Genomic DNA, 15010 nt, shown 5'->3' with positions numbered 1-15010 from the left:
ATTTGATCAATAAGTAGCCTATGCAGGATCAGTGATGAACCCTAGATTTCCAGATAAAAGAATAAAACCAAGGTGCTGGGGCTGGGGCTCAGTGGTAGAGCACTTGCCTAGCATATATGAGGTGCTGGGTTCGATCCTCAGCACCACATAGAAATAAATAAATGTATTTTTTAAAGAATAAAATCAAGGATATCAGAGGTTTTATACTGAAGGGATAGAATTCTTGGAGTCAGTTCTACCAAGTTACCAAATTAAAAACCAGGCAAACAGCAACAATGGAAATCCCCGTGGGAGGGAGGAATCAGAGTCCACAATTGCTATGACATATTATCTAAAATGTCCCGTTATCAACAAAACTTATGAAACATGCAAAGAAACAGGAAAGTATAACCTGAACATAGGAAGAAAAGCAGGCAGTAAAATCTGCTCTTGAAGAGACCCAGATGTTGAATTTAGCAGACAAACACTTCAAAGCAGCCATTAAAATATGTTCAAAGAACTAAGGGAGACAATATCTAAACAATGAGGGTATAATGGCAGTGTCTCATCAAATAATATCGGTAAAGGGACAGAAATTATTTTTAAAGAACCAAATGAAAATTCTGGACATGGAAATGGAAAGTACAATAACTGAAATGAGAAATTCTCCAAAGTACATTAGAGTAGGAAGAAGACAGAATCAATACGTTTAAAGAGATCAGTTATAAACTATGTAATCTAAAGAACAAAGAAGAAAAAAATGAAGAAAGCCTCAGAGAAATGTGCATCAAAGGTGCATAATAGTACAAAGAGAAAAGGAAAGAAGTAGAAAAACATTTCAAAAGTGCTGAAAACTCCCCAAATTTTATTTATAGCATTAACCTATAACATATAAGGTCAACAAATTTGAAACAGGATAAGTGCAAAGAGATTAACAGGTAGACATATCATAGTGAGTATATTGAAAGGCAAAGGCAAAAACAATCTCTAAAGTAGAAAGATGAAATGATTCATCATATACAAGAGAACCTTAATAAGAGCTGACTTCTCATCAGAAACAATGGAGAGAAAGCAGTGAGTTGCTGCTATAGTTTGGAAATTGTTCATCCCCATCTAAACTCATGTTGATATTTAATTGCCAATGTAACAGTATTGAGAGCTTGGGAGCCTTTAAGAGATGTTTGTGGTCATGGGGTTAATGCACTCATTAAGGGATTAATGTAGTTCTATTTTTAAAAATATATAATTCTTACAACTTAATGGGTTTTTAAAAATATTTTTTGTAGTTGTAGATGGACAGAATACCTTTATTTTATTTGTTTATTTTTATGTGGTGCTAAAGATTGAACCCAGTGCCTCACACATGCTAGGCAAGATTAAGCTACAGCCCCAGCCCTAATGTAGTTCTTTTGAGAATGGTTTGGTTGCCACCAAAGTGGATATTTATAAAGTGAGTTCAGTTTCCTCAAGTTTTTTCTTGCTTTCTATCTTACCCATGTAATCTCTTTGCCATTGCCTGCTTGCTTTTCCACTTTTTACCATGAGATCTTCCCCAGAAGCTAGCCAAATGTGGCCACCACTTGGCAACCTTCAGAACTGTGAACAAAAATAAACCTTTTATTTATAAGTCATCCAATCTCAGGTATTCTGTTATAACAACAAAAAACAGACTAAGAAAGATGACATATTCAAGTACTAAAAAAAAAAAAAAAAGACTTGTCAACCAAGAATTTTTATTCCAGTAAAATTTGCATTAGGAAATGAAGATAAAATAAATGTTGTCCCAGGTAAACAAAAACTGGAAGAAATTTGTTGCTAGAAGACTTTTCTTATAAGAAATACTAAAGGAAGTTATCCAAGGTGAAAGCAAACTGATGCCAGACTGTAATCTGAATTCATATGAAAAAGCAAAGAGTACTGGTAAAGGTAACATTTTTAAAAAGTTATTTATAAATTACTAATTATAAAGGGCATTATAATGGCATATTTCTCCTCTTTCTATTCTTAACTAGTTTAAAGAATAACTACATTAAACAATACATATTTTTTATATAATTGCAGGTATCATTTTGTCATTGGGCTTCTAAGGTATACAAATATATTTGACCATGACAATATGAAGGAGTTGGATGGGAACAAAGCTGTACTGGAATAAGAAAATAATATGAAATATTGATTCAGATCCATAGTCAGAAACCAAAGAACAAAAAAGTGATAAATAAAAATGCTGGTACAGCCAGGTGTGGGGACACATGCCTGTAATCTCAGCAACATGGGAGACCGAGGCAAGAGGATTATAAGTTAAAGCCCAGCACAGCCATTTAGCAAGACCCTGTCTCAAAATAAAAATGAAATGAAATAAAAATGGCTGGGAATATAGCTCATGGTAGAACATTCCTGGGTTTAATTCCTAGAACCTAAAAAAAAGAAGGCTAATACAAAAAAAATCTATAAATATATACTTGCTCTGCTTACTTCTTTGGGTTTTCTCCAAAAAATATAACATTTTCTAAAATAATAATAATAATATACTGTTGTTGGATTTATAAATATTATAGTAGAAAACATCCATAAAATATAAAAAGAGAACCAATAAAGGAGGATCAGAAGAACAAAGAAGACATGACACCTAGAAAACAAAAAGCTAAGCTGGATATAGTGGCTCACGCCTATAATCTCAATGGCTTGGGAGGCTGAGGCAGGAGGATCATGAGTTCAAAACCAGCCTCAGCAGAAGTGAGGCACTGTGTAACTCAGTGAGACCCTGTTGGAGGTTGAGCCAGGAAGATCAGAAGTTCAAGGCCAACCTGGGAAACTTGGTGAGATCATGTCTCAAAATAAAAATAATAAAAAGGACTGGGCATGTGGGCTGGGGCTGTGGCTCAGTGGTAGAGCATTCACCTAGCATGTGTGAGGCACTGGATTCAATCCTCAGCACTACACAGAAATAAAATAATAAAATATTGTCTCCACCTATAACTAAAAAATAAATATTTTTTTAAATAGGACTGGGGATATAGCTCTTACCCATGTAATCTCTTTGTCCTTGCCTGCTTGCTCTTCCACTTTCTACCATGAGACCCTCACCTGGGTTCAGTCCCCAGTACCAAAAAAAAAAAAAAAAGGAAGCCACTTAAATGTCTGTCAACTGATGAATTGATTAATATCCAAACAATAGAATATCACTCACCCATAAAAAGAATTATAATAGTTTTTTGGTTATTATAATGAATGAAACACCTAAGGCTGGGTAACTTTATAAAGACAATGGATTTATTTAACTCAGTTCTAGAGGCTGTAAATTGAAATAGTATGACACCAGCTCTAGTAAAGGCCATCTTTCTGACAGAGTCCTGAGGTGTTATAAGCCCTCACATGGCAAGAGACAGGTTAGTGCCCATGTCTGTCTACATCTGTATCCTCTGATCTCTCTCTCTTGTATAGCCACTTGTATTTAATCCTGGGGGCTTGGCCCTAATTATCTTTTCTAATCCTAATCAGCTCCCTAAAACTCTACCTCTAAATACTATAGTTGAATTATGTTTTCATCCTCTTAATATCTCACAGTGGAGATTAAATTTCAGCATGTGTACCTTTAGGAGACCCACCCAAACATTATCCACAACATAGCAGCAATGAAATATTGATACTAGCTGCAACATATATGAACCTTGAAAACACTGAGTGAAAGAAGACAATTGCAAAAACCATAAAAGTGGCTGGAGATGTAGCTCAGTATGAGTGTTTGCCTAACATACAAGGCCCTAGGTTTGAATCCCAGCATTATAAAAAAAACTGAAAATAAAAATGAACCAAAGACCACAAGAAGCTGGGTATGGTGATGCATACTAATAGTCTCAACTACTCGGGAGGCTGATATAGTAGGATCAGTTGAGCTCACAATTTCAAGGCCAACCTTGGCAATATAGTAATACCCAATCTCAAAACAATATTTATATGAAGTGCCTAGAATCAGTTTGCTATTCCAGATATATAGAGACCAAAATTAGATTAGTGGTTGCTGAGAAGTAGGTGGAAGTATGGAGAGTGACTACTAATGCATGGAGGTTTCTCTTGGGATGATATAAATTTTCTAAACTTAGATTCTGTGATGATTATACAACTCTGAATATACTAAAGCCATTGAATTGTACACTTTAAATGGGTGGATTTATAGCCTTTATATCTCAATAAAGAGGTTAAAAATGTTTAATCTTGAGTATAAGTATATGCACTATGGAGGAGACATGTTTTTGGTCCTTATTCTTAGCTATCATTGTGCCTTAAGCATTGTAGGAAATGTGGAATGAGTGAATTTTAAAAATAAAATATCCTAATTTGAATTTAGCATCTCTCTCTTGGTTAGTGAAATACTAAAATGATAGTGGTCAAATATAGAAACCTCTCAGAAAACATTTTAAAGGAGTAGAAGCATAGTATATGTATTTTTTGTCAATAAAATGTAAAATACTTCAAAGAGTAAATTACTAAAATGTATATATAAAGTGACATTGTTGAATATGACAAAAATAAGCAATAAAATGAGAAGAAACCACACAGTTGGAGAAGAATTCCTAGGATATAAAACCCCTAATTAATCTTTCCTAAATGAGTGAATATAAGTCTAGAATGAGAATCAATTCTTAGAGGGAGGAGCCAGACTTTCCAGACAAGTATAGACGCAATAAGTAAAATCCAATTATTTTTCTTTCATTTATGTAACAGTTCATTCTTATTGGCCACTTACATGAAATGTTTTTTTCCCCTTGTCTGTGTCTGGCATACTTCGTTAATTTCCCTTAGTCAAGGGTGTTATGCTTTGATATTTTAGTAGGGTACCTAAAAGACATACATACATGCACACATATACATTATACAGTGATCAATACATATTATAAGAGAGCACTAAAAAGTTTTATAGGAATTCAGAAGTAGCATTTGAACTGCTTTTAGATATGTAGTGTTAGGAAGGACAAAGGCCTTCTTATCAAAAGGAGCAGCATAAGAAAAACCATGGGCTTTCATTTTGGCTGGTGTTTGTAAAGTGGGTAATGGGAGATGAAGTTAGGGCCAAATTGTGTTCTAGCTCTATTACTTACTAGCTAACTTCAGGAAATTATTTGACCTCTTCTAATGCATTTTCTTAAAAAAAACAATTGAGATAGTAATACCATTTACCTCAAGGTTATTGGGAGATGATTTAGATGAGAATATACATGTTGAACAGTTATCACGCTGTCTGGCACAAAGTGCTGAATAATGTTTCCTATTATTTGTCACAGAGGCCAATGCCAAGCTAAGACATTAGAGCATTTATGTTGTAGAAAGCCAAAAATAAGGGTTTTAAATAGAGAGGTGACATAATCAGAGCAATGCTTTAGGAAGATTAACATGGCAGTAGGTGATCTAGAAGTGAAAGAAAGGGAAACCAGAGACCAGAGGAAGTTACTGCAATAGACCAGGAGAAGCAATGAGAGCTTGATAGTTTATAAATGACTATAAAGGGGCTGGGGATGTGGCTCAAGCAGTGGCACGCTGGCCTGGCATGCGTGCGGCCAGGGTTTGATCCTCAGCACCACATACAAACAAAGATGTTGTGTCCGCTGAAAACTAAAAAAAAAAATGTTGAAAAATTCTCTCTCTCTCTCTCTCTCTCTCTCTCTCTCTCTCTCTCTCTCTCAGAAATAAATAAATAAATGACTATAAAATTCTGTAAAAATTACAATCTGATGGTGGTAACACAAATAGGAAACAGGAGAAGGAGCAGATTTGAAGGTAAACATGAAAAGTCAATTTTATATATACTAAGATACCTATGGAACATCCAGGAAAAAAAAAACATGGGATGGGCAGTTGAAAATCCAATACTAGATCTCAAAACTTGAGAGAAGGTAGAAGTTATTGCCCAGAGGTTGTATGGGGTTACCAAGAAGGAATACAGGGTCAGAAGAAACGATAGTTAAGGACAGAACCCTTAAAGGTGGAAAAATGAAGATAAGGCAAATAATATGACTTTTATTGCCTTTCATAAAACTTAGTTAATGCTATCTGCTATTATATATGCATTTCCTTCTTTCATGCCAACTGATTGTTTTATTGTCTTACTCAATACCAGAGCTAAATGGACCATCTCTAGTGGCCCTTATACATATTTAAATATGGGTGCATTTGTTCTTACATAGCCCCTAAATTCTTTTGCTCTTCCTTTAAGGCCAACACAGGTCTATTGAGATGACAAGCCAGTTTTTATTTCTGAAGAACATACAGGGCATCAAAAGAAGCTAAGGTTTAGGATGTCTTACAGATGTTCTAAGAAATTACAGATATGTGGGCAACCTTGAAGTACTATGATGTGGCAAATAATATGCCTGATTCTTTCTCATTAGAAGTTTGAAAGTTGAAGGCCAGGTGCAGTGGCACACTCCTGTAATCCCAGTGGCTTGGAGGCTGAGACAGGAGGATCGCAAGTTTAAAGGCAACCTCAGCAACAGTGAGGTGCTAAGCAACTCAGTGAGACCCTGTCTCTAAATAAAATACAAAATAGGGCTGGGGATGACTCAGTGGTTGAGTGCCCCTGAGTTCAATTCCTGGTACCAAAAAAATTAAAAAAAAAAAAAGTTTGAAAGTTGATTTTAACTTGAATTTTTTTGTTTATTGGAAAGAGGATAATTATAAGGACGACAATGGGGTTCCCATCCTGCTGAATGATATAAAATTGCCTGTGGATTTCTCTAGCACCAGTTGTTTTGCTTCAACCAATAGTGCTTATGACAGCCAAAAATGAAAGGCGATTTGAGGCTGTCATCTTAGGCTTCTCTGAAAAACTAAGGGAGTGCCTGTTTGTGCCTGACTAAGGGGAGTTTTTTGTCACAATGGGGAAATGACTAAAACTGGATAATTCACTTTCTTTGTTTCTGACTAGTGCCTTGTGTTTTAATTAACTTTTACAAGTGAATAATGGGCAATAGCCACAATTCCCTTGGCTAGCAAAACAATCATATAGTGTTCTATTGCAATATAAAAAATGTGCATAAGTCTTTGATACTAGAAGGTTTTGTGGCACTTTAAAATTAACAAGCTTGTTTTATTCTCTGCATATACCAGTAGATTTTTATGACCTTTTAAGTCCATTCTTCTGTTAGGGTATTTTGTGTGTATATTTTTTGTTGTTTACCTGCATTTAGGAAACTTCTAAGTCAGGCTGGTTTCAAATCAATTTTTAGAATTTTTACCAAGTTCATCCTAGTCCTGTTTTATTTAGATACTAACCTTTTAAACCTTTCAACTTCACCTCTCCCTTAAAACCAGTTACTAACTCAGCTGGTTGCATGAATGAAGGGATTGAGGCTTGTAGGTAAAGTTGCTATACTGGTCTGTTTTTTTTTTGTTGTTGTTGTTGTTTTTTTTTTTTTTTTTTTTTGTTACTCTAATGACATACATGAGGCTGGGTGATTTTATAAAGAAAAGGGGAATATAACTGCTAACCCATAGTTTAATGATTTAACCATAGTTTACCAGATATATTTCTCTTACGAAAGAATCGGTGAGTGACATCTAAAGGCAGTTTTAATATGGAAAATTTGAGGAGGGGCTCCATAGCATAAGAATATACTTAACATATATTGTGCCCACTTACAATTTAATTTTCTCTTCTTGCAGTAAGTACAAATGGATTCTAGGTGAGGAACCTGTGGAAAAACGAAGAAGGCTCCAGAATGAGATGCCAACATCTCCCCTGGATTATTCCATGCCTGGATCTTATAGGAGGGTAGAGGCAGCTGTTGCCTATGCAGAAGGGGAGAACAGCCACGATAAATCAAGTTCTGAGAGAAGTACACCACCGTGCCTTTTCCCAGAATACCCAGAAGCAAACAAGAATACAGGACAGAATAGGGAAGCATCAGTTCTATATCCAGGGGCCCAAGACCAACGCCAAGGGTCCCTGCTTCCTGAAGAATTAGAAGATCAGATGCCAAGATTGGTAGCAGAAGAATCCAATAGAGGAGAATCCAATAGAGGTAGCACAAACATAAACAAAGAAGAAGTGAACAAGGGACCTTTTGTAGCTGTTGTTGGTGTTGCAAAAGGTGTTAGAGATTCAGGGGCCCCCATTCAGCTAATCCCTTTTAACAGAGAGGAGCTTGCTGAGAGAAGAAAAACTGTTGAATCCTGGAACCCAGTGCCTTATTCTTCTGTGACCTCTGCTACAGCCATTGGGGAGAAAGGAAGAGGCTATGAGGAGAGTGGAGGTCGTAATACACCAAAGATGAAGAACCAGAGAGAACTGGAAGAACTGAAAAGAACCACAGAAAAATTGGAACGTGTTTTGGCTGAAAGAAATTTGTTCCAGCAAAAGGTTGGGGCAACATCTTACCATTAGGAATTAGAGCTCATTGTAATCAAGGGTATGGGGTGTTGGTGCTCTGATGGTTTCACGTTCTGAGGCCTTTAAACAAAATATGTCAGTGAACAATTCTGTGGTATGTTTCAGATTGAGTGAGCCCTAATGGGCTTCCCTTCCATATTTTAGGGTTGAAAAGAAATTTCTATAATTAGAGGAATATGTATAATGGAATCACAGGGTAAAGATAGTAAGAACAATTTTGGGCACTCTATTAAGGTTTCAGTAGTATGTGGGCTCATTGAATTTTTTTCTTGGACTTCAGGTAGAGGAGCTGGAACAGGAGAGGAATCACTGGCATTCTGAATTCAAGAAAGTTCAACATGAATTGGTGACCTATAGTACCCAGGAGACAGAAGGGTTATACTGGAGCAAGAAACACATGGGTTATCGCCAAGCTGAATTCCAGATTCTGAAAGCTGAACTAGAAAGAACCAAAGAGGAAAAGCAAGAATTACAAGAGAAATTGAAGGAGACAGAGACACACCTGGAAGTGCTACGGAAGGCTCAGGTCTCCTACCGGACCCCAGAGGGAGATGACCTAGAAAGGTTAATTACTAGGGTTTAGTTATGAGCTTGTGAGTGCTAATGGGAAGCATCTCTTAGGACCCCCAGTTAATGGTCATAGACAAGGGAGGAAACCTTAATTCATAGGCCACCAAGGATTGGATAATTACTTCTTAGAAAGCCTCAGCCCCAATTTCCATGTGTTTGGTGGCATTGTGCTTTCTTCTTTCTTTTTAGCTAATGGAAACATAATTGTTGAGAATGTAGGCCCATTTTGAAGGGACTTCATTTTATTATGTTGGCTAATGACTTCATGTCATCTCTTCTCCTGCCCCCTCACTCTATCATACAGGGCTTTGGCAAAGCTTACGCGACTGCGTATCCACGTCAGCTATCTTCTTACTTCTGTCCTCCCTCACTTGGAGCTTCGTGAGATCGGGTATGACTCAGAACAAGTGGATGGGATCCTGTACACAGTGCTGGAGGCAAATCACATACTGGATTGAGCACCAGACTATATATATTCTTTTCTTTTCAGCCTGTGTACTATATATACTCTTTCCTATACTTCTCTATTCTTCTCTTGCCTTCCCTCTCTTCTCTTTTTCCCTTCCTCCCAAACACACACACAAAAAACTTCTTTCTCTCTCTCCCTGTCTCCTTTATGCCATATGTAGAGAATCTTTGAGTAAATCCTGGATCTTAATCAGTCTGCTGCTCACTCAGTTATGGTGTAGACAGAGAAACCAATTAAATAGACTTTCAAGATTCCAGGAACAGAAAAGCAAGAGTCACCAAGCTAGGTGATCAGAAAGCTTTTTTACTTGGCCTATTTTATATCCTTTCTGAAATGGTTCATACTTGTTTTGGTCAGTCAGTAAATACTAGGTCCAACATACCTGGTGTTTCTTGATGAATTATGAAGTACTCATGGTTTCAGCCTACTAAGATTCTAACAATCTAGTTGAAAATACAAGACACCAAATTACCTAATTATCCACAGAATTATATGGTTTATACAAGTTAGTGGTAAAAACATAACATAGAAATAGGGGAAGGGAGCTCAAGAAAAGCATCACACCAGAAATGGGACCTAAACTAAGGTTTAAAGAATGAGCATGGCCATACTGTTAACATGTGTTGTTCTTTAGGTGGTAGGATTATGGTTGATAATTTTTTCTTCTTCCTATCTTCCTGCCTTTTTCAAATTTTCTATAATAAACTTGATATTCTTACATTTGAAAAAATGAATTATTTTTAAAGAACAATTAGACTTGGAATTGGGTATCAAATGAGAGACTGTGAAACTATATGTAATATTCCATTTATTACTTAGGTTAAATTTAGCATTACCTCTGGAAGAACAGCATGCATGAACAAAGACACAGAAAATTCAGAATGGGAAAAGTGTTTTAGGTAGGAGTGGTAGGTTAATGTAAAGGGAACTGAGATTAAATCATGACCCATCTACCTACCCACTTTCCCATCCACTGTGGTATTTGCTTTTTAATTAGTAATATTAAAAAACAAATCTTCAACATTCATCAATTTTAAATATGTATCACCAACTTGAAGATTTTCAGTTATAGGGAGAAGTATTTTACAGTAGGGAGATCTATCTGATGTCTCTCAGAATATACCTATATATCCTTAAGGGTATCCTGAGTGAGGGATAGACCTCATAGTATCAGAAATAGTAAAGCTTATACTCATGTAAATTGAAATGTTTTATTCATTCATTGCTTTATTATATTTATATAGGTTGTACTCTCCAAAGAGTTCCAGGTGCTCATCAAAAGACATTGAACAAAGAACATATAAAAACATCAAGGAATAGGGTTGTGGCTCAGTGGTAGAGTGCTTGCCTAGCATGCATGAGGCCCTGGGTTTGATCCCCAGCATCAAAAAATCTATATCAACAGTGAAAAATAGGAAGTATAGAAATATAAAAGCAAGGTAGGCTCAAGCAGTGGCAAAAAGGATTAGCTAGACAAAATGCTTTGGATACTCATTCTGTTTCTCTTCTGCAGAGTTACTTCAGAAGACTTTTACAAACATATTTTACCTCATTTGAAAGGAAGCCCATCATAGATAGTCCTGTGAGATTGCAGGGGAAAGGAGGAGGCCAGAACCAGGCTTCACCATTAGAACAAGTACTTAAAGATATCCCTGGCCACTGCCACACCACCTCACCTCACCTTAACTTGCCACATGATTAGTTTTCATGTTGGATATTTGGATCATGATAGTCAAGGTCTCATTTTATCTAAGTGTAAATATTACTGAGGGATAGGGAGCATATTAAGCCATTTTTTCAGTGATATTTGCTTGTCATTTGGGGGCTGAGAGGGCATAAGACTTTGTACAGATATGAATAATATGAATGGGAATCTGGTAGAAGGAAAAGTTCAGATTGTTGAAGGTTCAGACTTTGTGTTCATTGGACAAGTGAGGGGCAGAGTAGGAAGGAGGACCGGCAATTGAGCTCTAAAAGGAAAATAATGGAAAATTTAACTCATCTTTACTAGTACTTGCTTTCAGTTTACTCCCTGGCCCATTCCCTGAAAGCCCATGGTCTTGACCCCACAACGTTGTTGTTGTTGTTGTTTTTTCCTGGCAACAGTTATCTGTGTGAGTCCATTCACTTCAACAATATGAAGTGTTACCTGTTTACTATGAAACCATACCAGTATGAGTTCTAAATACCACTGTGGAGAAATTGGAACTTGTTTTACAACCTTACTCTAGAGTCTATTATCTAGTGTGGAAGCAAAGACATTGAAAAGGTTAGGTTAACATGATCATAATCTTTCTTTCAAATATCTCTCACATTTGCCTTTGAACTTTCCATTTCCATGTTGACATTTAGGCCTTTATTATCTCATGCCTTGATAATTTAAATAGATTCTTAACTGGCCTACCTTGCTTCCTGTTCTCACTTAGTCCACCCTATTCAATATTACTAAATGGCTTTTAACAATTTTATCATGTCATGCCTCTGTTCAAAGATTTGCTAGTGCTGACAGTTGCCCACTGAATGCAATACCAATTCCTTAGCATGGTGCTCAAAACCATTTGTGACCTGGCTTCAACCACTCTCTCTAGACTTATTTTCCAACATTCCAAACACACACTATATTCCATCCAAACTGAACTCTTTCAGTTTCTAAACATGCCTTAAGATTCTCTCCTTTTCTACCTTTGCTGTTCCATTCCCTTTTACCTAGAGTGTTCTTCCACATCATCTTTATTTTGGCTCAAATGCCATTTTTTCTACAAATTTCTTTGATTAACCAAGTTAGACATGACATTTCCCTTTGGATATTTAAGTTTTATGTCACTTATTAGGCTCTTACCACAAATTTCCTTGTCTAGTCTTCATATTAGATAGCTCCAGATTCAAATATTAAACTGCCTACTTGACATTTACACTTACATATCTCATAGACACTTCAAATAAAACATGTTAAAAATGAACAGTGATATACCCCAGGACTGTTCTTTCTTCCACAGTTTTCCTTGTCTTAGCAAATGGCACCTCCTCCCACCCAGTTGCTTAAACTGGAAAACTGGAAGTCATCCTTAGTTTTCTTTTTCTCTCATCCTCTACATCCAATCTGTCAAGTCTGTCAGTTTTATTCCAAAGTATATATTAACTATTCATTTTACCATAGCTAACTTAATCCATCTCCAATGGATTATAATAGCTCATAACAGGAGTTCTTATGTCCACTCTTATTCCCACAATTGTATTTTCACTAGAGATGTGATTTTAAAAAAATGCAAATTAAATCTTATGACTTCCCTGTTTAAAGCCATTAAACAACTTCTCATTGCACTTAGAATAAAATCCAAACCCCTTACAACATCCTTTAAGACCACTATCTACTTCTTTTACTTTGTTTCATGAATCCTTTTATCCTACCCCACTTTTACCCTGGCTCACTGTGGTCTTTCCACTGAAGCATTCTAAGCTCTTTCATACCTCAGAGCTTGTACCCTTACTGTTCCACCTCCTGAGACATGTTTTACCCCTACTGTTCCTTCTAGAATACTTGTATCTCCATTCATGGCAAGGCTATCTATTCCTTATCCTTCAGGTCTTGATATGTCACTTCCTCAGACAGGCCTTCCTTTTTCTCTATTATTCTCTCATTTTTTTCCTGTTTTTTTTTTTTCCCAACTCATATCATTGCTCGCAATTTATAATTATATATCTGGTCACATACCTTGATTCAACAAATATTTATTGAGTACCTACTGTGTGCTGCAAGATATGCAGTGGTGAACACAACACACATGATCCCTGTATGACTCCCTCAATGATAAGTTGCATGATGGGCAGGGCTATGCCTGTTTTTGTCAACCACTGTATTCTACTTCTTAGTACCTGGGATATAGTAATCAATAAATGATTGCTAACAAATGAGTTTTTGATTGGAACTGTGTTTTGTTCATATCTTCCTGTCCCCCAAGGATGTAAAACAGTGTCCCATTCATAGACAGGGTTGGATAAATACAGCATGAGTGAGGTAGATAACAATCCTGGGCAATAAACTCTGAAAGACTGAGACAATGCATTGCTCAGGTTATTGGGGGCGGGCAGTGATCAGAGTGGCCTAGTGTTTCTCTTTAGCTAATCTATGACGTGAATAATTAGAAAGGCTGCCAAAGGAGGAAAGGAATATGGGTGTTCTTTACTACAAACATTCTGAATATTATCCAGAAGACGTTCTCTATTGGGCAATTTTTAAATGCTAAGGACTATAGAATAAACCCCGGAGAAGGCTATAGAGACCAGATCTTGAGACTAAGAACCAAAAGGAGAAAAAAAATCTAAGGATTCAGTATTTTCAAGAGTTGTCTTAGTTTATTTCAAGTGAAGAAAGAAGAGCTATATAAAACAAAGAACAGACAGAAGAGGTCTCAAGGAAACAAGTTCCAGGGACATGTTAAGAGGTCAGTATATATTTGTTGGATGAAAGGGACCTAGACCAGAGACTTTGTGGCACAAGGAGGCAGCAAGATTTGCTGCCCGTGGTCAGTAATTGTAAATTATCTGGGCTAACAATTTAGAGGCTGAGGCATAATTGGCAGGTTCTTAGTCCCAAGGGCAATCTCAAGATAAAATGTCTTTCAGGATTCCATATTATGAATTAAAACACCTTTCTGTAATACTCTATTAGGAGTGAAGCATAGAGGTCTGCTCAGGAATGCTGGATATGAGCTCAGGATAAGCCAAAAGTGATTGCCTCAAAAAACGACTTATGTTTCATGACAAGGACATCCCTAAATCATGATTTATATTAGGCTGACAGGATATTTGAGAACCATACATTCTGAATCAAAAGTGAGAGCACATGCTTGGATAATAAACAAGGTAATTGAAAGAAGAACTGAGATAGTCTTAGGCATAGGAAAACTTCAGTCATTAAGTAAGACATAAATATTATTCATTTTCTTTTTCAGTGCCAGAGATTGAACAGGCCTTGTAAATGCTAAATACATGTGGTACCACTGAGCTATGCCTCCAGCCCCATTTTTTTTTTGGGGGGGGGGGCACTGGTGGTTGAACCCAAGGGTGCATTGCCACCAAGCTACATCCCTAGCACCTTTTATTTTTTTTTATTTTGAGAAAGGGTCTCACTAAGTTGCTCAAGGCCTCACTTAGTTGCTGAGACTGGCCTTGAATTTGCAATCCTCCTGTATCAGCCTCCTGAGTCACTGGGATTACAGGCATGCACCACCATGCCTGACCCCAACCCCATTTTCTAATGGAAAATAAAATCTGCAAATGAAAATCGTTTTGTTCCTTGCCTCCATCCATAAACCCAAAGTTTTTATGTGAATCACCAGAAATTCACAAACTACTTTTAGATAAAATAGGACAAATATTTTGGATGCTTTCTACATGCCAAATGCCTTCCATACATCTGCCCATTGTGTTCTTGGGGGCAGACAAGATAACTTTAGGCAGGAGCTGAGGAAAGTGTTCTCTAAAGGTTTGGTCTTCAAGATGGGCCCAGAAAATCTAGAAGAATTGGGAAGGTAGTGGCGTTGGGTGAGGGTTTCCCAGTTATCCCCATAGGGGATAAGAAAAGTATAAACAAAGTCACGAGATGA

General features: G+C 36.8%; 1 protein-coding gene and 1 non-coding gene across 7 annotated transcripts in view; both read left to right on the top strand.

Moving 5' to 3' along the window:
• Morc4 (MORC family CW-type zinc finger 4) overlaps positions 1 to 15010 on the top strand; it is an 81456-nt gene that overhangs the window by 50195 nt on the left and 16251 nt on the right. For 2 of the 6 annotated variants that reach the window (XM_071606169.1, XM_071606168.1), the window contains exons 15-17: positions 7639 to 8335; positions 8646 to 8929; positions 9240 to 13316. In XM_071606169.1, the coding sequence (XP_071462270.1) occupies positions 7639 to 8335; positions 8646 to 8929; positions 9240 to 9393 (1135 nt within the window). In that variant the 3' untranslated portion in view covers positions 9394 to 13316. Of the gene's footprint in view, positions 1 to 7638; positions 8336 to 8645; positions 8930 to 9239; positions 13317 to 15010 lie in introns of those variants that run through there. The other 4 variants (XM_071606173.1, XM_071606171.1, XM_071606170.1 and 1 more) reach the window with 3 other exon arrangements.
• Trnaa-agc (transfer RNA alanine (anticodon AGC)) lies at positions 10727 to 10794 on the top strand. Its single transcript has one exon. It is a non-coding gene; the product is annotated as a tRNA-Ala (tRNA).

This window comes from Marmota flaviventris, chromosome X (genome assembly GCF_047511675.1).
Source record: "Marmota flaviventris isolate mMarFla1 chromosome X, mMarFla1.hap1, whole genome shotgun sequence".
In the NCBI taxonomy this organism is placed as follows: Eukaryota; Metazoa; Chordata; class Mammalia; order Rodentia; family Sciuridae; genus Marmota; species Marmota flaviventris.
The sequence above is the reverse complement of the archived record's forward strand: the minus strand, read 5'-3'. Positions and strand labels throughout refer to the sequence as shown.